Raw genomic sequence first — 22,238 nt, 5'->3', positions numbered from 1 at the left:
TTGCCAAAACTGAGAGTAACCAGCACACACAAACACTGTCTATTATGTTAGTTATCTTTTGTGTTTCAGCTATATTTGTTTCCAGTCTTATTTGCTTTATTTCTATTTCTTTCTATTTTCTCACCCTGTCTCCCAATATTGAAAACGCTGGCAAATCCTAGTTGTAGCTAGCTGAAAAGCTGAAGGTATATAAATCAAAAAAGGTACAAACAAAACAGGCGTTAAGTGAACAAAAATAAAAAAAATACACAGTTGCAAAAACAATAGGCAAGCACAACTATAAGTTATACTGTATGGTTAAATTTGAATTAGAAATCAAAATTAAATATATTAAGTTTAAAAAATAATAAAATAAAATAATAATGCATACATAATTTAGCAGAATGAGTCAGTAAAATCGTTGAAAAAAATTGCTTTAATTTAACGTAATTAACATTAACGTTACTCGAAATTGTACAGAGAGATGAAGCAATAATTGTAAGTTAATTTATGAAGTGAGGAAAATAAGGGGTGCTTTTTAAAAATCTACACTTATGATACAGACATATTTAAAATGAAAATTAGCCTTCTTAAGTGAGAAAAAACGAAAACTGCTAGAGGTGAACACAATCCCCGCGCCTTCTGTTCCCGGCATGCCTCGAAGTGAGCGTGCGCGCGCGGCGGGAGTGTGCGTGAGGAGGAGAGCGAGCGCTCCCTTATGTGTGTGCGCTGCACTTGTTGTTGTGAGCAGTGTGGCGGATGCTTAAGAAAACAAACTCTCCTGTAAAAAAGAGAAGAGGGTAGGATGAGGAATAAACGATTCGAAGCTGAAATTATGTGATGTTGCTTTAAAAATGGTGAGTAGAAACTTGTAGTTAAACTTTGCGTGAGCCTCTTTGTGTTTAAAGTTTTGTCATCGAGGCCTCGTGTTCTTTAATTGATGTTGTGGTTTATAGGTTCCGAAACATGTATTTTTTTACTAAACATTCTTTTTGGTTTTGTTTACACGAGGTCTTTTAAGTGCTTATTTTGTAGTTTTTGTGGTCTATCATTCATTTTTCGTTGCGGTGCTCCGCAGAAGAGGAGTGTGAGGTCTGAGATCAGTAGCAAGAAAAGGTTCGCTATGGTTTTACTTCAGGATTAATAATGAAGCCTCTTTAATTCTGAAAGAAGCACAAACATGGCTTCGTGTTATAATCAGAACATGACATGTTTATAGTGGCGAGTAGATGCGGTCAGTGAAGTTCAGTTACATGTTTTCAGATGGGTTTGATGGCTGTGTTTACACTCTGCTGTGATGATGAAGAAAGTTTTACATTCCTCGCATTCTGTCTCTGATTAATGACTAAATCATTCGTGACACTAGTTTCTCCAGTGTCCGTTCTGTAGAAGAGAGTTTGGTTGGTTTGTGGTCCTTTCTTTTGTATTTGTAAAATGACTAAACTTTTTTTTCTTTGTTTTAGATACTTGTTTTTAATCAAACAGTGACTAGTATATTTTTTTAATATGTAATTCAGTTTCACAACCTTTCATACCTTAAAACTAGTACTTATTCCAGTAATACCTTAGAAAGCAGTAGTGACTATCTGTTCAAATAGACACTACTTTCTAGTACTTTTATTTTTCTAATTGTCTGGATAGTGACAGATAACTACTATTCCATTGTTAACAATAGCAATTTAGAAGTTTTTTTTTCTAAAGGATTCTGTGGTTCAGATGTCAGCTTCTGATTTGCATGCAGTTGTTCCTTGTACCTATTAAAGTTCTTTAGCTGCTTGTAACTATTCAAGTAGTTACTAGAATATTTGTTAGGTTTTCCTAGTAGTGAATAAATAGACATCGGTACTTCTTTAAGTGTATCGTATTCCAGTTGTTTATAGTAATGTTTTGACTTTATAGGGACATTTTAATGAACTATAAACACTGATCAGTGTTATTTTAGTACTATTGAGATACTATTATGGTTTTATTAATATAATAAAAAAAAGTTTAATATTTAATTTTTTATTTTTATATTTTATTTTATTTCAAGTAACTTTTAACTTTTTTTCAGTAAAGTTTTAGTTAACTATAGCAACCCCAATTCTGACTACGACATCTGACTAAGACAGAGGTATGTCAAAAAAAAACATGAAATAGACACACCACCACCATCATCCTTCTTTTTTTCTGTATCATAACTGTATCACCTGAATTTTTTTTTTTTAGAATCTTTGTCTAGTATTAAGATTAAATGTCTTACGTAGATCTTTTTTATTAATTGTATGCTTTGGTTATTTATAAATAAATAACCAATGAGATAAGAAATATTACCAGAAACTATTGGGGTGAATACTAGTGTCTCATATAAAGATATTTGTACTGTAAATCAGGAATAGATACTAATAACTGTTAGGATAGTTACTAGGAAACAAAAGAAGTACTACTAGATGTGATGAACAAGTGCTTGTGACTGTATAAATTATTAACCATCACTGAAGTACAGACTGATGTCTAATTGATAATTAAAAGGAACAAATTAGAAATTATGCACCAGTAACTTACAAATAGGCACTTGTTAGTTTAAACTTTAAAGGAATAAGCTTGAAATAAGCCTTTAACATTCAATTATGCTTATTTGAAACGTATACTTACATATATAATTTGCAACTTTATGCTACCCTTATTCATCCATTATTCCTCTAATAAAGTCAGTCCCTTTATTCTTTACAAGAGCTCACCACATTCAGCAGGAATCTCACAAAACCTTGTCTTAGACTAGCATTAAAGGTCAGCGGCTTTAAAGGTTATGGGTAATCTTTAGCTTATCTGTTTTTTGTGAGAAACAGGGAGGCTTTCTGTATTTTATCTGGCCTGTTGATGTGTGAGGGGGGAGGTTGGGTTCATGGTCAGAAGCGGTTTGCAAGCCAGGCGTTTTCCACACAGTAACAGAACTAGTAAATCAGTTACAGCGTGAGTAAACAAAAAACCCACAACATTCAGCAGCTGCAGCACCCTCATAACACACCTTTCAAAACCAAAAAAAAATAAATATACCAAAAAAAACCCCCCCCCCATATATAGTTAAAAAGATCAGAATGGGGTTTTTAGTTTATAAGAAAAACAAAGATGGTGGAAGAGTCAAATTTCATGTGTCTTATGCTCGGTGTGAAGAAAGGAGGACGTTCGTTGTTCGACCCAGACTGGGACAGCCTGCTTTTCTCGTTTGACCGATAAGGATAAACCTTAGCTGCATTTTGTTTGCTTATAATCATCTTCATCCAGCAAATGATTCAAGGGAGGTGCAGTCTGCAGCAGAAGTTGTCATTCAGCATGAACAATATACTGTGATAAAACCATCTGCAGAAAACGGTATTACATAACTACTGAGGGTAGGGCTGAGTGTTATTTAAGTGTGCCTCTGCGCATGCAGTGATACGGCTTGGTCTCCCAGCAATATGAAATGGCAAGTCAGATTTGAGTACGAAATGTACATCCTAGTCAGTATCCTCCTCTTTATAATGGAGCACAAGTCATGTGTTTATGGGCAAGTTCGCTCTTCTGGTTTGCCTCTTTCGTTTAGCCTTCATGCACTTTACACATGCTAGTCTTTATAAATGAGTGTACTGTATGAATAGCATTGTTTGATTGCTATTAAGCCTTGTTAGTGTGTTCACAAGGTGTATCATATCTTTTTTTTTTTTTTATAAGAAATATTAAATGAAATGTATAAAAAACTGTTGATGCTCCCATTAAGCTCAGTGTGCTCTCTTTAAGCTCTTCCACATTAAGCGTCTATGCAAATACTTCATAATCAGACTTTAAATATTAACTGATGGTTGTCACATTAAGTTAATTTATTTTCTATAGATTCTGTCAGCTCAAATCTGCAGGCTGACTCTGACTATGGCAATAGTGTCAACCTCTTCAGACTGTAAATCAATGGAAAATCGGGGCAAAAATTGTGTAGTGTATTCCAGCCTTTTTTTTTTTTTTTTTTTGAATTTGTGTTACTTAGCTGAACATGGATTAGTCTAGATGTTGCAATGTGTGAAAAAGTGTGAAAAAAAAGTAACTATTCTTTATAAAGTTTGTTTAAAATGAACAAGAATTTTTAATAAAACATGATGTGAGCTTAAGGGGAACAGAGGTGTGCTTAAAGGGTACAGACATGTACCCATTAAGCCCTGCCTGACTTTTTGCATTTATTGATGTATATCTTAATTGAAATGCTTTTGTCATTTAAAATCAAATTGAATATTTTTGTGTGAGAGATTAATCTTTTATTTTAACATAACTTTTTGCACTGAAACCAATATCTTGTGCACTAAAAATGGCGCATTGTAGATTTTGGTGAGCTTAATACGTATGTTTACCCTACTAACAAGAACTGATAAGAAATGAAAGCGAAACTAAACCATGCTACGTTTCAGCTGTGCAGCACGGTTTATTTTCACATTCATTTCATTTGCCGTTTGATGTTTCTCAGATTCAACAGAAATGGCAGCACTTATGAGTTGGGCAATGTGGTGGTCGCGCCAATGCTACCACTCTCAAAAGTTAGTTGCACCAGCAGAAAAAAATGGTCATAGTCTGGAGCCCTGGTTAATGTCGAACCCTGAAGTATGTGCCGGGGCTCAGCCCCTGACAGCCCCGGCCCAAGTTAAACCCTGCTTGTGACTGATTATAATCACTTAAATAGAAAATAATTATGACTAGTGAGGATACTTTGTTGGTGTACTGTGGAAAAACTTGGCGCGTGATGTCATATCCTGGTCCTGCTCCATTTCGCAGCACCGTCCAAACGAATTTCGCATGCTCAAAGTCTAGTGTGACTACGTCATTACACGTAATTGATTCCTCTTTCGCGTATCCTTGCTTCTGAATGAACACACACACAAAATTATCTCAAAATAATTGTCTCTGAAAGTATTCTCATAAACAGTCGGTTATGTCTTAAGTGAACGTATACAGTGGAGAAAGAAATCTCCTGTGCATCATTATATTGGATGCATTTGGTCTTAAAGGGGCAGCAGCCGATAAATACCTGCTGTTCCATTAGTGCCACCTGCTGTCAGAGAGTGATATTTGTGTCTCATTCACAAAGCTAAAATCAGAATTATTTTCAAATTTTGAAAATATACAATCCAAATAACATGTATTTAGCATCTTTTTTGGATAATAATCACTGATCTATATATGACTGGATCGCTCATCGCGTTCTAAACTGCTAGCAGGCAGTGAAGCCACCGGAAGTGTTCGATCCGCCATCTTACTAATCCCTACCGGCAGAGAGCACCATTGAGTCACATTCAAACCGCTGTCCTAAAATCACCCGATCTGAAGAAAATCAGTCAAACGGGACTAGTTTTTATGTTATGTGTATGTAAATGAATGTTTACTTCAGATGTTATCTGCAGTGTTTACTGTCTTTTGGGGCAGTATAAGCGATATATTTAAACTGTTTAGGTGGGTATGTCTGCTGCGCACTGATGACACAGGTAACGATCCAACACAAAATATAGCCTATTTCTTTATGAACATAATTATTCAGGAATTATTAAACATGAATGTATTAGTATCAGAAATCGATTTTAATATATTACAGAATAATACAATGTTGTTAATGATGCTTTATAATGAAATGAAAAGCTTAAAGGGATAGTTCACCCAAAAATGAAAATTATGTCATTAATGACTCACCCTCATGTCGTTCCAAACCCGTGAGACCTCCGTTCCTCTTCGGAACACCGTTTAAGATATTTTAGATTTAGTCCGAGAGCTTTCTGTCCCTCCATTGAGAATGTATGTACGGTATACTGTCCACGTCCAGAAAGGTAATAAAAACCTTCAAAGTAGTCCATGTGACATCAGAGGGTCCGTTAGAATTTTTTGAAGCATCGAAAATACATTTTGGTCCAAAAATATCAAAAACTACGACTTTATTCAGCATTGACTTCTCTCCCGGGTCTGTTATGAGCGCGTTCACAGCACATCCGGTTCGCGAACGAATCACTCGATGTAACCGGATCTTCTTGAACCAGTTCACCAAATCGAACTGAATCGTTTGAAACCGTTCGCGTCAACAATAAGCATTAATCCACAAATGACTTAAGCTGTTAACTTTTTTAACATGGCTGACACTCCCTCTGAGTTCAAATAAACCAATATCCCGGAGTAATTAATTTACTCAAACAGTACACTGACTGAACCAAGCCAGATAACGAACGAAACATTGACTCTTTCTCGAGTCAAGAACCGTTTCTGTCGGACGCGTCCGATTCGAGAACCGAGGAGCTGATGATACTGCGCATGCGTGAAGCAGACTGACACAGCGCGTCTGAACCGAACTGGTTCTTTTGGTGATTGATTCTGAACTGATTCTGTGCTAATGTTATGAGCGCGGGTAAACCGAAGGCTTCAATCAAGGGCAATCATCCCCAATGAAGCCATTACGTCGAGCTCAAAAGAAACTGGTGAAACCGTTTTCGAGCAACCGGTTTATTGAATCAAACTGTCCGAAAGAACCAGTTCGCGGAGAAGAACAGAACTTCCCATCACTACCGGTGATCCGAAAAACCGATGCAACCGGTTCTTGACTCGAGAACGAGTCAATGTTTCGTTCGTTATCTGGCTAGGTCATCAGTTCAGTCAGTGTACTGTTTGAGTAAATGAATTACTCCGGGATATTGGTTTATTTGAACTCAGAGGGAGTGTCAGCCATGTTAAAAAAGTTAACAGCTTAAGTCATTTGTGGATTAATGCTTATTGTTGACGCGAACCGTTTCAAACGATTCAGTTCGATTTGGTGAACTGGTTAAAGAAGATCCGGTTACATCGAGTGATTCATTCGCGAACCGGATGTGCTGTGAACGCGCTCATAACAGACCCGGGAGAGAAGTCAATGCTGAATAAAGTCGTAGTTTTTGATATTTTTGGACCAAAATTTATTTTCGATGCTTCAAAAAATATTCTAACGGACCCTCTGATGTCACATGGACTACTTTGAAGATGTTTTTTATTACCTTTCTGGACGTGGACAGTATACCGTACATACATTCTCAATGGAGGGACAGAAAGCTCTCGGACTAAATCTAAAAATATCTTAAACTGTGTTCCGAAGTCCACAACAGATCTCAAGAATAAAAAACTAAAAAACAATGAGTCATTAATGACATAATTTTGATTTTTGGGTGAACTATCCCTTTAACTTAGGCTACTATCTTGGAAATAAAGCTTTATGTCTTTAAATCCGTACTGTATATAGTCAGTTATTTCTCTGAATAAATTCAGATTTCAGAATGAGCACTTTGTCGTTTGTTTTATATATTGAGGTCGTGTTTGTCTGATGTTTATCATGTTCATGATGTTCGCTACTGTAATGAACGTAGCTTTTTAATAAATAGGGGGAATTCCCGACATTTAAAAAAATAACCGTTTACATGCCTAGGGTGTTTGCTTTGTAATAATGTACAGAAATAATTCCGATTTATAAACGCTGACATGTTAGGTGATGTTTTCTCATTAAAATCATACAGTTTCCTATTAATTAAATAGAACGTTTACGCACACTAGGGATTACCAATATGGCGGCGCGGCGGCTTCACTTTAATGACGTCATGAGCAATCCAGTTCTATATTATAGATCAGTGATAATAATTCAAATGCAATGGTTCCCTCTGATTTTAAACGGAGCAGGGATTTTGAAATTTTACAAGCCCTGCAGTGTCACTTTCACAACTTGATTTTCTGTTATAAAGCAGCTCTCCAGTGTGGAGCTAGCCAATGATAAAATCTTTTTATTAGTGGAGTGGGGGGAAAAAAACATTTCATTAAAGTCATAGTTTGGTTTGCAGAGATCAAAGCTTGAGCTAGCTCAGGACTGTTTTGATTATCATAACCCTATAAGGTATTTTTAGAGAGATTATGTTGTAAATATAATAGTTTATCCAAAAATTAAAGTCTTATCACTTACCTTTATTTTATTTCTTATCCATATGACTTAAAAAATGAGATGTCAGGCAGAATGATGTAATTCAGCTACTTTCTCATATAGCTAATTAAATGGTGAATAAGAGAATTTCTATGCCATCTCATTTTGTGTGCCAAATATATTTATTTGTAGAAATGAATTGTATAACTTTAATAACATAATGACTTTCCTTAATTTATTTGTTATAATATGTATAACTCAATATTTTAACTAATTGCAAAAGCTGAATAATCAGCTTTTAATAATAAATGTCTACTGATTAATCAGCGAAATAATAGATGAATCAATTAATTGTTCTAATAATCTTTAGATTAATCGATTATCAAAATAATCATTTGTTGCAGCCCTAATATGACAACTACATTTATAGGGTAGTTCACATAACATTGTAAATTCTCTCCTCGTTTACTCTCCCTCATCTCCCTTCTTGTGACTTTCTTTTTTGTGTGGGAGACAAAAGAAGATATTTGAAGAATGTCTCAGTCTCTTTTTTTCCCATTCAGTTGAAGTCAGTGGGGTCAAGTGTTGTTTGGATCTGAAACTCCTTACTGTGTCCTTGCCTTGATGTGTCACACAGTATTGATTCATCTTTAGTGTTTAGTTAGGACACACCCTTTGTTGTATAAATATAATCTCATATTCTTTCTCTGGGTTTTCTGTGAATTGTCTTGTCTTTATACATGTTTTTGCTTGGCTGTTCTCAGAATGATGCCTTTGGGTAGTTGACATGAATCACATCACAGTGTGCTGCAGTGTGATCAAATACTTCATCGAAAACTACTTCAAAGAGCATTTTTCTAATTCTTTTATAATTATACCTGCCACTTCATGACTTATATTAATTAAGAAACTACATAGAATTTTTGAAGATTTGAAAGTATATTTCTGAGGTGTACTGCAGAAATGCTTAAAGGTGATTAAAATTCTGAAAAACCTGGTGATCTGTCAAAGCATCTAAAAATACAGTGTTTACATGTAGGTGTAGTCCCCCCCCCCCCCCCCCCCCCCCAAAAAAAAGGAACATTGTAACCATATACTACTGTATATCTATATGGGTCAGTACAATTTTTTATTAATGTTTTTGAAAAGTCTTTTATGCTCGCCAAACCATGTATCCGACACAATAAACACAGAATACAAAAATACTAAAAACACAAGTAGAGTGAAATAATATAGAATTTTTTAATACAAATTTCTTATCAATGTTGAAAACAGTTATGCTGTGTAATATTTGTGAAAACAATGATACATTTTCAGAACTGTTTGATAAAAGGAAAGTTCAAAAGGACAGCATTTATTTGAAATTGTTTAAAAGTGACAGACTGTTACATTGTTGCCAATTTTAATGTGTCCTTGGTAAATAAAAGTATTAATCACTTGCTGGCACCAAACTTTTATAGTGTAATACAATTATATATTAATCTACCTGTATATAATAATTTGGCTGGTGGGTTTGTGTACTTTAGTTTTATACTGGAAACTGTAAGAAACATTTCATATCTCAGATAAGGCAGCTTTTACTGTTGAGGACTATCTATGCAAATCTGCATTTTTTATTAGAAGTTTACTTCCCGCTGAATTTGTCAATAGGGGAAAAGAAAACCACAGTCCAAAAATAAATATCCATGCAAAAGGGGGAAAAAATCAGGCCTGTTTTCTGCAAAGTCATATGCCTTCTGCGCTTTAACCTTGTCTGACAAGAGCTTAGTAATCTGACAAACAAAACCAGTTTGCTGTTTCAGAGAATAAGCTTTGTTTCAATATCCTGATTTCCAAGTATGGAACCAGACTAGTGCAGTAGCCCCACCACCCATTTATTTGGCTCTTGGCTATATCTACTAGCACACTATTGATGCATTGCATTTGCATTTGGCAGACACTTTTATATGAAAACGGCTATTGTTGCATTGATTCAACATATACATTTTATTACATTATATCAGTTTCTTGTATAATGTTCTAGCATTCGCTTGATCAGTTTTCCACTTCAGCATGTGCATGTGCTGGAGACAAACCAAAGCAGATCATATCGTATATATGTTCACCAGAAGTGTGTTTATGTCAAACATGCTTCTGTCCCCTTCACCTGCACAGCCATAGTCACATAAGACCTTTAAGGCCATCATAGATTTAAAAGCAAAATGTTTGGAACAACGCTTGATCTTATTTATTTCTAAAGTTGTAAATATGGATCTATTTAAATGACTTTTCGCTCTAATGTCTTGTTTAATGAATAATGGTCATAGTGTTTTTTTTTTATTATTTTATTTTATTTTATTTTTTTTATCAGTTTTAAGCAGAAGCAGCTGTGGCCTAATGGTTAGAGAGTTGGACTTGTAACCCAAAGGTCCCAGGTTCGAGTCTCGGTGCTAGAAGGAGTTGTAGGTGGGAGAGGGAGTTAATGAACAGCGCTCTCTTCCACCCTCAATACCCATAGCTGAAGTGCCCTTGAGCAAGGCACTGAACCCCCAGTTGCTCCCCATTTACCATACTTGGCAAATGTCATGACTTGCCCTTTTTTTAAAAAATTTTTTTAATGATATTTGTGTCCTCACTCACTCCTGCTTAAACTGTCACATGTTGCTGATTACAACAGAAAATACTTTCTTCTTGTCCATCAGTTTGGAAACAAATTATAAGACATTAATTATTTTATGTATTTCTCATAATATATATATATTTTAAGAAATATTGTAACTTTCTTAAATCCTGGAAGTAAATCCTGGAAACCCAGTAACTTCTGCATTGTATCTGTGTAAGAATACCAGGAACTAAATTAAGTTATTGCGTCTAAATATGTATTTGATCCAGAATGTTTTTAAGTAGCAGATCCAAAGGGCCAAAGCTAATTTTCTACTCTTTTTTTTTTTTTTTTTTTTTTTTTTTTTTTTTTTTTTTTTTTCTCAGAGATTATTCATCCTGCATTTGGCTGTATCTGCTCCATGACATACCAGGCATGACCCTCTTACAGCACAGATAAACCTGCGTCCTCCAGATTTTAACCATCTCCATTTATCACTCCAGCCACAGGTCAGTGCTCTGGCATTCTGGGCAGAAACTGTAATAATGGTGCTTTTAAACAGATGCTTTAAATTTATTATTTGTTCATTATGCGGCAACTTTGGCTCAACTGATGTTTACACCATTCAAAAGTTTAGGGCCATTAAGTTTTTTGTTTGTTTGTTTTGTGGAAAGAAATATTTTTTATTAAGCAAGGACACATTCAATTGATCCAGTAAAGACATTTACATAACATAATGTTACAAAAGATTTTGTTTCAAATAAGGGCTGTTCTTTTGAACTTTAAATTAATCAAAGAATCATGAAAAAATGCATTACTGGACCCACAAAAAAATACAGCAGCACAACTGTTCTCAACATTTATAATAATAATAATAAAAAAAAAATTTGGCCACAAAAATCAGCATATTATAATTATTTAATGATATGTTAGATTTTATTCTTATGATTCCATTTGGTGGCACGGAAATGAGATGCTTCACCTTTTAGAATTGTTTGCTGGTTTATTTAAGGAAAAAAAAAAAAAAATTCTAGCATATTTTAATAGTCTTTTGGCTGTCTTTTTGTTTTTCAGAACAAAAGATGGAAGAAATCGATTCTGTGAGATTCAAGCCCTTGCTAGAAGATTCAAATGTCCCGTCAACATACTCTGCTGACACCATCAATATTGATGGTTGGATATTTGACCTTTTTAGTTACTGTAGCTATGTGATCAAAATGTGTCATGTTTACAGGTCTTGTTTGTTGATGTTAAGGTAAGTGTATATTTACTCCTCTTCTACACAGATGGGCGTTATAATGCACTACGTGAAGATCTGGAAGCAGATGCTCGGGACTTTGAGGCTCCCACCTGGAGTTCAACTGTTGACCAGCAATATTTAAAAGAGTATTCCAAAGAGGACATTAAAAGACAAGACGTAATACATGGTATGGACTTTCATTACATGTTTTTTTTCTCATTTTCTTCGAAAAATGTATTGCTTGAACAGTATGTGATTGTTATCATTATTATGACAGAGCTAATTCAGACAGAAATAAACCATGTGCGGACGCTAAAGGTGGTTTTGGGTGTATATGTACGGGAACTACGCGAGACCCTGCAAATGGATGAGATGCAGCTGGAAAGACTGTTTCCACAGGTGGATAACTTGCTGCAAATGCATCAGCTTTTCCTCAACCGCCTTAAACAGCGAAGAATCGATTCTTTGGAGCCAGGCAGTACCCAGAATTACTGCATCCACAGTATTGGAGACATTTTTATCGCACAGGTATTTTTATTATATATGCTGTAGGATGTGCATAGATGCCCAGTATGCCAGATGCATCTAAAGACTTGAGGCTCAATTGTTAGTTATACGACAAAGACCAAGTACCAACCTGGATTAGACTTTTGTTTCTCAAGCTGCATTCTTTGGATCACCAAACTGTCAGTTATAGCCATTGTCCTTCATATGATCTTTGAATTATTGGTTCAACATTAAATTAGGTTGCCATACAATGGCCTCAAAAAGTATTTGAATACTCAAGCTGAACTTAATCTATTAATGCCATTGCATTATATAACAAACAATGTATTCAAGCATTTTACTAAAAGGATTTTTAATTAGGGTTAAACTTGAGAAGTTTATTTTTTTTTTTTTTTTTTAGTGGAACATAGTTGTGTTCATTGTTAATATGTTGAACCACATTGCTAGGACACCTGTGTGACTGAAGTAATGGCAGCTGAAAATTCATCAGTAAATTAAATTTTAAAATATTTTAAAATAGAAAGCAGTTAACAAATATTTCACAATATTATTGTATTTTCGATAAAATAAATATAGCATATGTTGAGCGTAAGAGACTTCTATTGGGGAAAAAAAAAAAACATTTAAAAAGTTTAACACCAAACATTTTCGAACTGTAATGTATGAATAAATTAAGCAGTGTTCATAACATTTGTAAATAACCTTAACATTTCTTGACTTACTTTTGGCATTATAAATATCTTTTGCTTTTAGCAGTATTAGTACTGTCTGATCTGCCTGTATGATTGTGTGTGGTTTTCAGGTGAAATAAGAGACAGACTGCAGTACTGCTATGGAGTGTTCTGCAGTCACCACACCGATGCAGTCAACTTCTTCAAAGACTTGATGCAAAACAGCAAGAAATTCCAGAATTTTATACGAGTAAGACCTGAAATTTCATTGTCAAGTTTTAAAAGGACTTATGGAAATTATTTTATAATGTTCTTTTATAAAAAAAAAAAAAGTTTTATTCAATAAACCATTTCACTTTCTGATAACAACACCATTTTCTGTTCTCAGAAAATATGTCAGCTGTCTATCGTGCGGAGATTAGGAATACCAGAGATAATTCTTCTTATAACACAGCGCATCACAAAGTATCCAGTTTTATTTGAACATGTTATTAAATACACCGAAGGTAATTAAAAAAAAAAAAAAAAAAAGTTTTGTTTTTCTTTCAAGAAAACAGTATGATCTGTTTTGAGTTTGTATAATTTGTGTTTTTTTATGTAGATGTAACTTCAAACAGAGAATTGTGAAATGCTATTATTAAATATTGTGAAATATTATGTATTTATACGTATATTATTATCATTATCAATGCTGAAAATAGTGTTTAAAAAAAGCATATCCATAAGACACCTTCATTGAGGTTTTATGATTTGCTTCCTTTTGACAGTTGACTCAGAGGAGCATAGGAACCTGGTACACGGTCTGGTACTGCTGAAAGACACTATCTCAAACGTAAATACCCACGTTGATGAGTTTGAGAAAGCGGCACGGCTGAGGGACTTGAGCAGTAAGCTGGAGCCCAAGTCCCAGGTCAAGACGACCCACGGGAGAGTGTTCCGCAGAGAGGACATGCTGCAGGGCGAGAGGAGGCTGCTTCATGAGGGTGTTCTCAACTGGAGGCTAACGTCTAACAAAAGCAAAGGTGACCATTATACCAATAACAGATGTATCATGGACTTAATAGAAAATGATTAAAACATTATAGTTTAATTTGCATTTTCATCTTGTTTCTCATCAGCTTGGATTCTTATGCTGTAGACCACGTGCTTTGTTTCTCCTGTAATTAGGGGACAGGTTGCACCAGCTAGACGTAAAAAAGCTGGGTGTAAGCCTTAAGCTGGGCTTTGCAACATCCAACTTTAGAAATAAATATTTACACCTGTTGCACCAAGTAAAACTACGATCAGGTGCAAGTACACCTTCCGTAGACTTTATGCGTCCATGCTGATGCATTTTTCCGCAGTGATAGCTAAAATTACATTCACACTGTAATGGCTACAACTACTAATATAAAACTGAATTGCTCAAGACATCATAACAAGTTCCTTAATTTAATCAAGGTTAAGTAAAATAAACATTTTCTAACAAGTCCGTGTTTTTCCCTCCCTGCACATTCCCATGACAGATTACTTCAAACAAACATTAAAAATGAAGGCGGCAGGTTAAGTAATATATAATGAATGTAATACAATGCTTCTCTCTATCGAGATTATGTAGGCAATTAATGTCTTTCCTGAGGTAACTGTGACTTTATGTAACATTGTGTGTTTTACTTACAAACGGGTGTACTGTATGTCCAGCTGCTGCAACCGGCCCCTGTAATTTTTCTTTGCTCATTTGATAGCTGACTGACATTTCAGTATTTCTCTTATATGTCTTTAGATGTCCTTGTCTTGCTGTTGTCGGATGTTTTGTTGCTGTTACTGGAGAAAGATCAGCGACTTACCTTTGCCTCTCTGGTGAGCAGAATGTAATTTGGCATGTTGTTTATGTCTAGTTTACAGTTGTCATTCTCATTAAATGTCAGCTGCCTTACGTGCTCCTGTAGGATGGCAAGCCTGCGGTGATCTCACTGCTGAAGCTTATCGTGCGTGAAGTGGCTCACGATGAGAAGGCCTTATTTCTGATCTCAGCCTCCTCAGACAATCCAGGAATGTATGAGTTTCACACCTCCTCCGGAGAGGAGCGCAAAACCTGGAGAGACCAAATCTGGAAGGCTGTGGAACGGTGCGTTTCATAAACATTTTATTATTCTTTTTTTAATAAACTAAAGTTAAAATATTTGGTTAAGATGGTAACATTTGTTTTGAAGTCTCTGATTTGCACCACCTTTATTTGATAAAAACAGTAATATTCAGAAATTTTACTATTTCTTATCAATGTTTGAAACAGTTGTCCTATTTAATATTTTTGTGGAAACCGTGATCAGTTTTTTTCAGGTTTCTTTGATGAATAGAAAGTTCAAAATCATTTCTTTGAAATAGAAATCACGTATTTCTTAAAAATCTTATTATTAGCTCTGTCAAACGTTAAATCGCATTCAAAATAAATTTTGGTTACATAATATACGTATGTGTACTGTGTATATTTCTGTATATGCAAATATTTACATGTGTATATATTTCTGTTCTTATTTCTATTGTTTATAAATATATTTAATATAATAGGGGTGCTCCGATTAGGATTTTTGAGGCCGATCACAGAAAGCAGTATCTGCCGATACCGATCACTGATAGCAATCTTTTTAAAGCCTTCTTTTTATAATTAATAATTATTTATAATGATACTCCAATCAGGATTTTTAGACATTTATTCAGGGCCTGAATTTCATTTTTGAAAATGGGGCAATTCCCCTCTTAGGTGACTTGTGAGAGGGGAAGCAGCACAGACTGTGTTTTCACGCAAGAGTCCACTACTGAACCTTGGCTGTTTACCACAAACACAACATTTATCCATTATTTTGATTTCAAATCCAAACACTGTCACTGAAAATGCCTTTTCAGCATTGCAATTCTTTTTTTTTTTTATTACACAGTACAGTAATACAATGTTTCGTGTCAATCCATGTTCTTATTTACTGCAAACAATGTGCTGTTACTTTAATACAGCACTTGCAGCACAGCAATAGACTCCATGCGGAAACGATCTCTGCACTACAGCAGACGCACCATTCCTGGAGTGCGCTGCCGGACCGCAACCATGTGCAGTGAACACTTTAACCTGTTATCATGAGTGCAGAAAAAATACGCACCACATACGCACTTCAAATGGGGTAATGTGAACCTGGCATTATGTGTATGTGCTGTGAGTGTGCATGAACACACGGTCTCCAGGAACCTCTCACGGCAGCCTCATCAGCTTGAGATCAGTTTTTTGAGATTAGCCTTTTTAGAGACCGCCGATCAATCATCCCAATGTGATTATCGGCCGATAGTGATTGGTAGCCGATCAGTTGGAGCACCCCTAAAACATAAAATATTTTCCTTAAACATATACATGCGTTTGTTTATTTATATATACAAAATAAATATACACCGTACACACACATTATGTAAAAAAAAAAAAAAACTTTTATTTTGGATGCAATTAATCGCGATTAATCACTTGACAGCACTGATTATAATCTTACTTTATAAATGTATTTACTCTCACTTTACTTTCACAATAGTTCTTGCACATTAAACTGGATTTTTGTAACATTTAACATTTTTTTTTTCCCCTTAAGGTTTGTTAAAATTGTTTGATTAAATAAAATCTGAGTAGTATTATATAATTTTTCAGGGATTATTTCTAACAACAGTTTTCTGGTTTTGTTTCAGATGTCCTGAAGAGGAGAAGGAGGAGCCAGAAGAACTGCCTGAGAGGATCTGGAACTTTCAAAGTAACATGCATATTTCTTTATCTGTATCTATGATTTCAGTCTTCCTTTGTCTGCTATGGGCTGTTGTCACATTTAACATTGTCCTTTCTTTTTTGAATGGTGTTTTCTGAGTAGGGGAGCTTTGTATGTGTGATGCCTTGATAGAGCAGCTCCTTACAGAGAAGCAGAGTTTATTCTCCAGCTTCACGGCCTATGGGATAGGTGTTACAGACATCTCACAGAGTGAACGCCATTTGCTGCGTGGGATTGTTGCAGAGCCCCTGCAGGGAGAACAACTCCTTGCTGAAGCCGTAAAAGATGGTGAGACTTCCACTGCTTAGTAGAAAAGGAAAATTGTGTTTATATATTGACTTAGAATGAAATACCTCGATTAATTGAACACTTTACCTCAATTTCGATTATTTAACGATTATTTATTAATTAAATTTTTTGCCCTCATAGTTCATTTAATGGTTGTAGTGTAAAAATACTCCACTAATAAATGTGGGATTTTTTTTTTCTGATGAAGGAGCGCATTTCTTATCATTTTAAAATAATAGAAGGAAACAAACTATTTATGGTTATTTGTTGAATATTTTGAACAACTGAAATCAAAGCTTGCTTGAAATGAAAACGTTTTATGAAAAAAGTCACATTTCAGTCTCATTGAAAAAAGCAAGTTTCCTAAAAAAAAAAAAAAAAAAAAAAAAAAAAAACAGAAAATAACTTTCATTTTTTGCAAACTAAATAAATTAATATTGTCATGTCAAAAGTAAAAAATAACCTGCATCTCTTGCAAATGAAATACATTTTAAATATTGTCATGTGAAAAGTAGAAAAAAACTTATATCTCTTATAAATTAATAGGCTATTATTTTAAATAATGCAATGTGAAAAGTAGAAAATAATAACTTGCATCTCCTTTAAACAAATGTTTTAAATAATGAATGTATGCAAATAGAACACTGCTGTCTGCTGATCTCATTGATCTTGTCCTGTCACCCTATATGTGACCCTGGACCACAAAACCAGTCTTAACTGGGGTATATTTGTAGCAATAGCCAAAAAAAACATTGTATGGGTCAAAATTATCAATTTTTCTTTTATGCCAAAAATCATTAGGACATTAAATAAAGATCAGGTTCCATGAAGATATTTTGTAAATTTCCTAACATAAATATATCAAAACTTAATTTTTGATTAGTAATATGCATTGCTAAGAACTAATTTAGAAAATTTCAAAGGGAATTTTCTCAGTATTTTTTTTTTTTTTTTTTTTGCACCCTCAGATTCCAGATTTTCAAATAGTTGTATCTCGGCCTTATATAATATTTTTCAGATCCTAATAAACCATACATCAAAGGAAAGCTCATTTATTCAGCTTTCATATGATGTATAAATCTCAATTTCGAAAAATTGACATTTAAGACTGGTTTTGTGGTCCCGGGTCTCACATGTGTATTTATGCTAGGTTCTAACTGGCCGTTCCCACAAAACACGTCTTTGTGTCTAAAACCGCAAGACGCAGCGCTCAGGGATGGTTTAAAAAAAGCACAGAGCAGAATGCCTACCCCCTTGTGTTATGTCAACCTGCTACTGTAAACAAATGCTCGCAATGCTTGCCCTGCCTCCAGGCTCTTCTGATTGATCCACTGTTTTGGAACTGACACTGATGAGTCGCGCTGCGTGTAAATGATTAAATTCTTTTAACACGCCACTCACGTGCGAGACGCTGCAAAACACACGTGTGCAACAGTCATTCACATCCGTATAGCACCGATGCAGTAGTATGTTTTTTAGTGGAAAGTATTAATAGGATTAAATAACCGACTTGGGAAAATTACGTCGGTTAGAGGTTCTGAATTTTGGTTTCGATTTCTTTTCGATTAATCGTCCAGTCCTAGTTTATATTTAGTATTGCTATTTTATAGTATAAAAGTACAGCTCTATTGAATAGAGTATAGGCTTGGTTTATTTTTATTTCATCTTATTTCTATATTATCTTAGGCAGTAATATTATTGCTATTATACAATGGTTACCGAAAATTGATGTATTGATAAATTGATAAAATTGACCAAAAATTTTGTATTGCTGTTACCTTTTTGAAGTTAATTCATTAAACGCCATCCTTCCGTTCTAGTAATAAAAAGTTAGTGACATGAAATGGCATGCAAACATTCCTAGGTGTAACGTCTCATCTCATCTTAAGGAGCTCAAATAAAAACAGAATAGGAAATGATCTGCTCCACTGTGTCTTTTTTTTAACACCTTATATAGTATTTTTCACACATATATACATCTGCTTATCTGTATATTAGATTAATGTGGTGTATTTGAATACTAAAGCTTGGTTGATTTGTAATCTTTTCAATCTTTCTTCAGTGGAGATTTTCCAGAACATGCTGATAACATGTGAGCAGGGGCAAACTCCATTTGGTGAGGGGATGGATCTGGTCCCACTATCCAAGAGACCGGGTTCTTTCACAGGCTTTGACAGTGATGCCTGCATGCAGCCAGGAAGTAAGAGAAGCTTTCAACTTTTTTTGTGACACTAGTGTAGTAGTCACATATTCATTCCCATTGACTAATGGACTTGTTTGCAGATGGTATTGGGAGTTTAATGGAAAGACGGAGAGACAGAAGTCAGTGGGCCAACTCGGACCCTGATGAAAACCTGGAGCTGTCGGTGAGCTGACACTAAAGTATCATACTTGTTATTTTTTGCAGTGGTACTAGACTGTAAACCAGAATGTATGTTCTTGCTTTTGACCCTTCAGGCAGATAAGGAGATAGTTCCACGAAGCTGTAGTGCATATCCTTCATACTTTCCTAAAGCAGAGGTGAGATTTAACATTTGATTACTCTGTGTTAGTTTGGAATAAAGTCGCTTTTACCCAAAACTTCTGAGGAGTTTTGTTTTGTGTTTTGTAGGGGTGTGCGATGTTGAAAAAAAAATCTCTATATTTTCGATAACGATAATTAGACAATATTTTGCTGAGTGTGTTATTGAGTTGATTTCTGACTACCATGGACAGCTGCAGTTTTTGATATTCTTCATTCTATGTGGTCAGTTCACATCAGTTAACAGAAATTAGTCTTCATGTAAGTTTAAATAGATTTTTACCTTTTATGGGCATTTTTACCTTTAATAAAAACAAAAAACATTAAACACTTAAGTCAAAATAATTAATTTATAAAATGAAAAAAATAAAACATAAATAAATGTTAAATCAAATACACAACCACATAAAAGCAAATCACTCCACGCCTTCCCTCCTCAGTCCATCTTCCAGCAGCTAGAGAGCCACATAGAGGTACAGCGCGCCACGATTGAGGAGCTGATGTCCCGACCCCGGGGAAATACTCTCCTGGAGAAGGAAAAGCAACGGAACATGGAAAAGCAGCGTGAAGAGCTGGCCAACTTCCAGCGGCTCCAGAATCAGCACCGACAGGAGCAGGTGCAATGGGAGCAGGAAAGAGAGCAGCAGAGGGTGCAGGCGGAGGTCAGGGAGATGGAGCTGAGGGACAGAGAGCTGGAATGCAGCAAACAGGAGAAAAAGCTGGCAGAGGATAAACAGGAACTGGCCAGGTGTAAATCAGAATACCAGAAGGATCTGGAGCGCCTCAGAGACTCAATGCGCTCTGTGCAGAAAGATAGAGAAAAGGTGGAGAAGGAACGAGAGAAGCTGGAGAAGGACAGAGAAAGGCTGGAACAGCTGGAGAAGAAGTATAAGAAGAATGAGAATGTTCTAAACACTGCAACCTTTCCCATGGAGAATGAACAGATACCGGTATAATGAGAGACGAAATAGTACAAATCACAATTAAAATACCTAATATGTGTACACGCATAAACTTGCCTTTCTTTCTAGCTACCTCCACCTTACCCCATTTTGAATGTGGTTACTCCCGACTTCGATGAGAGGCCTCCTCTGGTACCGCCACGCAAGGAGAGCATCGCCAACCTTTCTGTTAAACCCGAAGTGCCCATCCACCTCTTTAGCACCACCAACCAATACCACAAAGCCAGCTCTGTCCAACAGAAGATCCCCACCAAGCTGGCTGCCCAACCTAAAGGCAAAGAGAAGCACAGCAAGCCCAGGAACTCCCACCAGCGCACCAAGAGCGCAGGTATGAACTGTTTTACTAACTCCATTACATTAGTCTGTGAGCTGATGTTGTTTTGTGGGCACTGGTAAAAGCTATCAGTAAGATTTAGGTGAATTTAATTTAACTTGAAAGTCTTTTTTTTACACTTTTAGCTGGCATAGAGGTATCTCAGTTACTTCCCATCAAAGTTTCAGGGAAGGAAGGAGGCAGTTTAAGAGCCATGAGATCCAACAGTCCCCACCAGCTCCATCCAGGTAATTCTCCAGGTGATTCTGTGTCTCACCTTAAGTTAAGCTTCTTTCTTTCTTGGGATTGGTCCATGTTTCTGATTAAAAAGTTTTTTTTTTTTTTTTTTCTTTGTTTAAAGGGATAGTACGCCTAGAAATTTAATTCAGTTTGCTCACCCTCATTTTAATTCAAACCTGTATGATTTTTTTTGGGGTGGTAAATGATTTTAATTATTTTTGGGGTAGTGAATTATCATTTATTTTGCCATTTATTTTCTTTGGACACTCTGTAACTTCATATTACTTCAAAGCAGCACTGTTTTAGTCATTTCACCATTCATACGCATCCAGAGAAGTTATCCAACTCCGGACCCTCTCATTCAGGAAACATCACCAGGAAACACAACCACAATCAAAACACACACAGTACCCATCAACTACACAATGTATGGAATGCGTTGTGTAAATTTATTTTTGGAGTTTTTCTCCAGTTTCTAGCTTCTCTGTGTTGACCTATTTAATGTATGGAATGCGTTGTGTAAATTTATTTTTGGAGTTTTTCTCCAGTTTCTGCACAGATCGTGGGATCTTTTACATTGTTTGCTTCTGTTAACTGGAAAATGATGTTATATTTGAGCAATAATTTTGTAGTGTTTTAGGAAAAAATAGCCTTCTTTTTCTTCATGAGTTGGGGATACTTCTCATCACTACTAAATGTCAAAGGTACCACTGCTTTTCATTTTAAATTTTTTTTCTAAATTCATGTTGCACAATTCTGTTGGATTATTATTTTTATTTCATACGTTGTTTTATTCTGAGAAAATACACTGTCTTAAGTAGAAATGAACATTGTAAATAGTGCAGAAGAAATACAGCTTCTTTGGTTCTCTCAAGGAGTACTGGTGCTTGTCATTTACTCTGTTACATGAACAAACAAAACCTGAATACTCTTTTACTTCACGTTGTTTGTCATTATTCACAAAAAGATCGGTGGCTAGTTCGCCTAAAAAAAGTGATAATTTACTGCATAAGATCCATCCAGTAACCATAGATCAGAAGAATCATTTTTTTCGTCCTCTGAAATTGCTGTTCATTCAGCTTCTGTTCATTAAAAAAAGAGCTCTCTTGCCCAAGGCTTAACGACCTCTTAACCTCTTCTACAAGTGTAAATTCTTTTGTTCATCATCTCTCTGCCCTCCACTTATGACTACTTCAGAATGGCTCATTTTTCACACAATAGTTCATACAATATAAAAATGTGGGGTGGGTT

General features: G+C 35.4%; 1 protein-coding gene across 1 annotated transcript; it reads left to right on the top strand.

Annotated features, from left to right (window-relative positions):
• Positions 1–595: 595 nt before the first annotated feature.
• Positions 596–21,480, top strand: LOC109078619 (rho guanine nucleotide exchange factor 18-like). Its single transcript, XM_042719167.1, has 21 exons — positions 596–836; positions 2,087–2,092; positions 10,861–10,981; positions 11,547–11,645; positions 11,759–11,899; positions 11,990–12,240; positions 13,015–13,140; positions 13,279–13,396; positions 13,658–13,912; positions 14,653–14,729; positions 14,819–14,997; positions 16,590–16,651; positions 16,766–16,951; positions 19,014–19,151; positions 19,235–19,317; positions 19,409–19,471; positions 19,563–19,564; positions 19,885–20,422; positions 20,504–20,762; positions 20,894–20,993; positions 21,300–21,480. Exons 4-21 carry the CDS (start codon positions 11,555–11,557, stop codon positions 21,478–21,480), a joined length of 2,850 nt encoding a protein of 949 aa, XP_042575101.1. The 5' UTR covers positions 596–836; positions 2,087–2,092; positions 10,861–10,981; positions 11,547–11,554.
• Positions 21,481–22,238: the final 758 nt, after the last annotated feature.

The sequence above is a fragment of the Cyprinus carpio genome, chromosome B2 (genome assembly GCF_018340385.1).
Source record: "Cyprinus carpio isolate SPL01 chromosome B2, ASM1834038v1, whole genome shotgun sequence".
Taxonomy (NCBI): Eukaryota; Metazoa; Chordata; class Actinopteri; order Cypriniformes; family Cyprinidae; genus Cyprinus; species Cyprinus carpio.
Note: the sequence above shows the minus strand (reverse complement) of the source record. Positions and strands in the feature narration are given on the sequence as shown.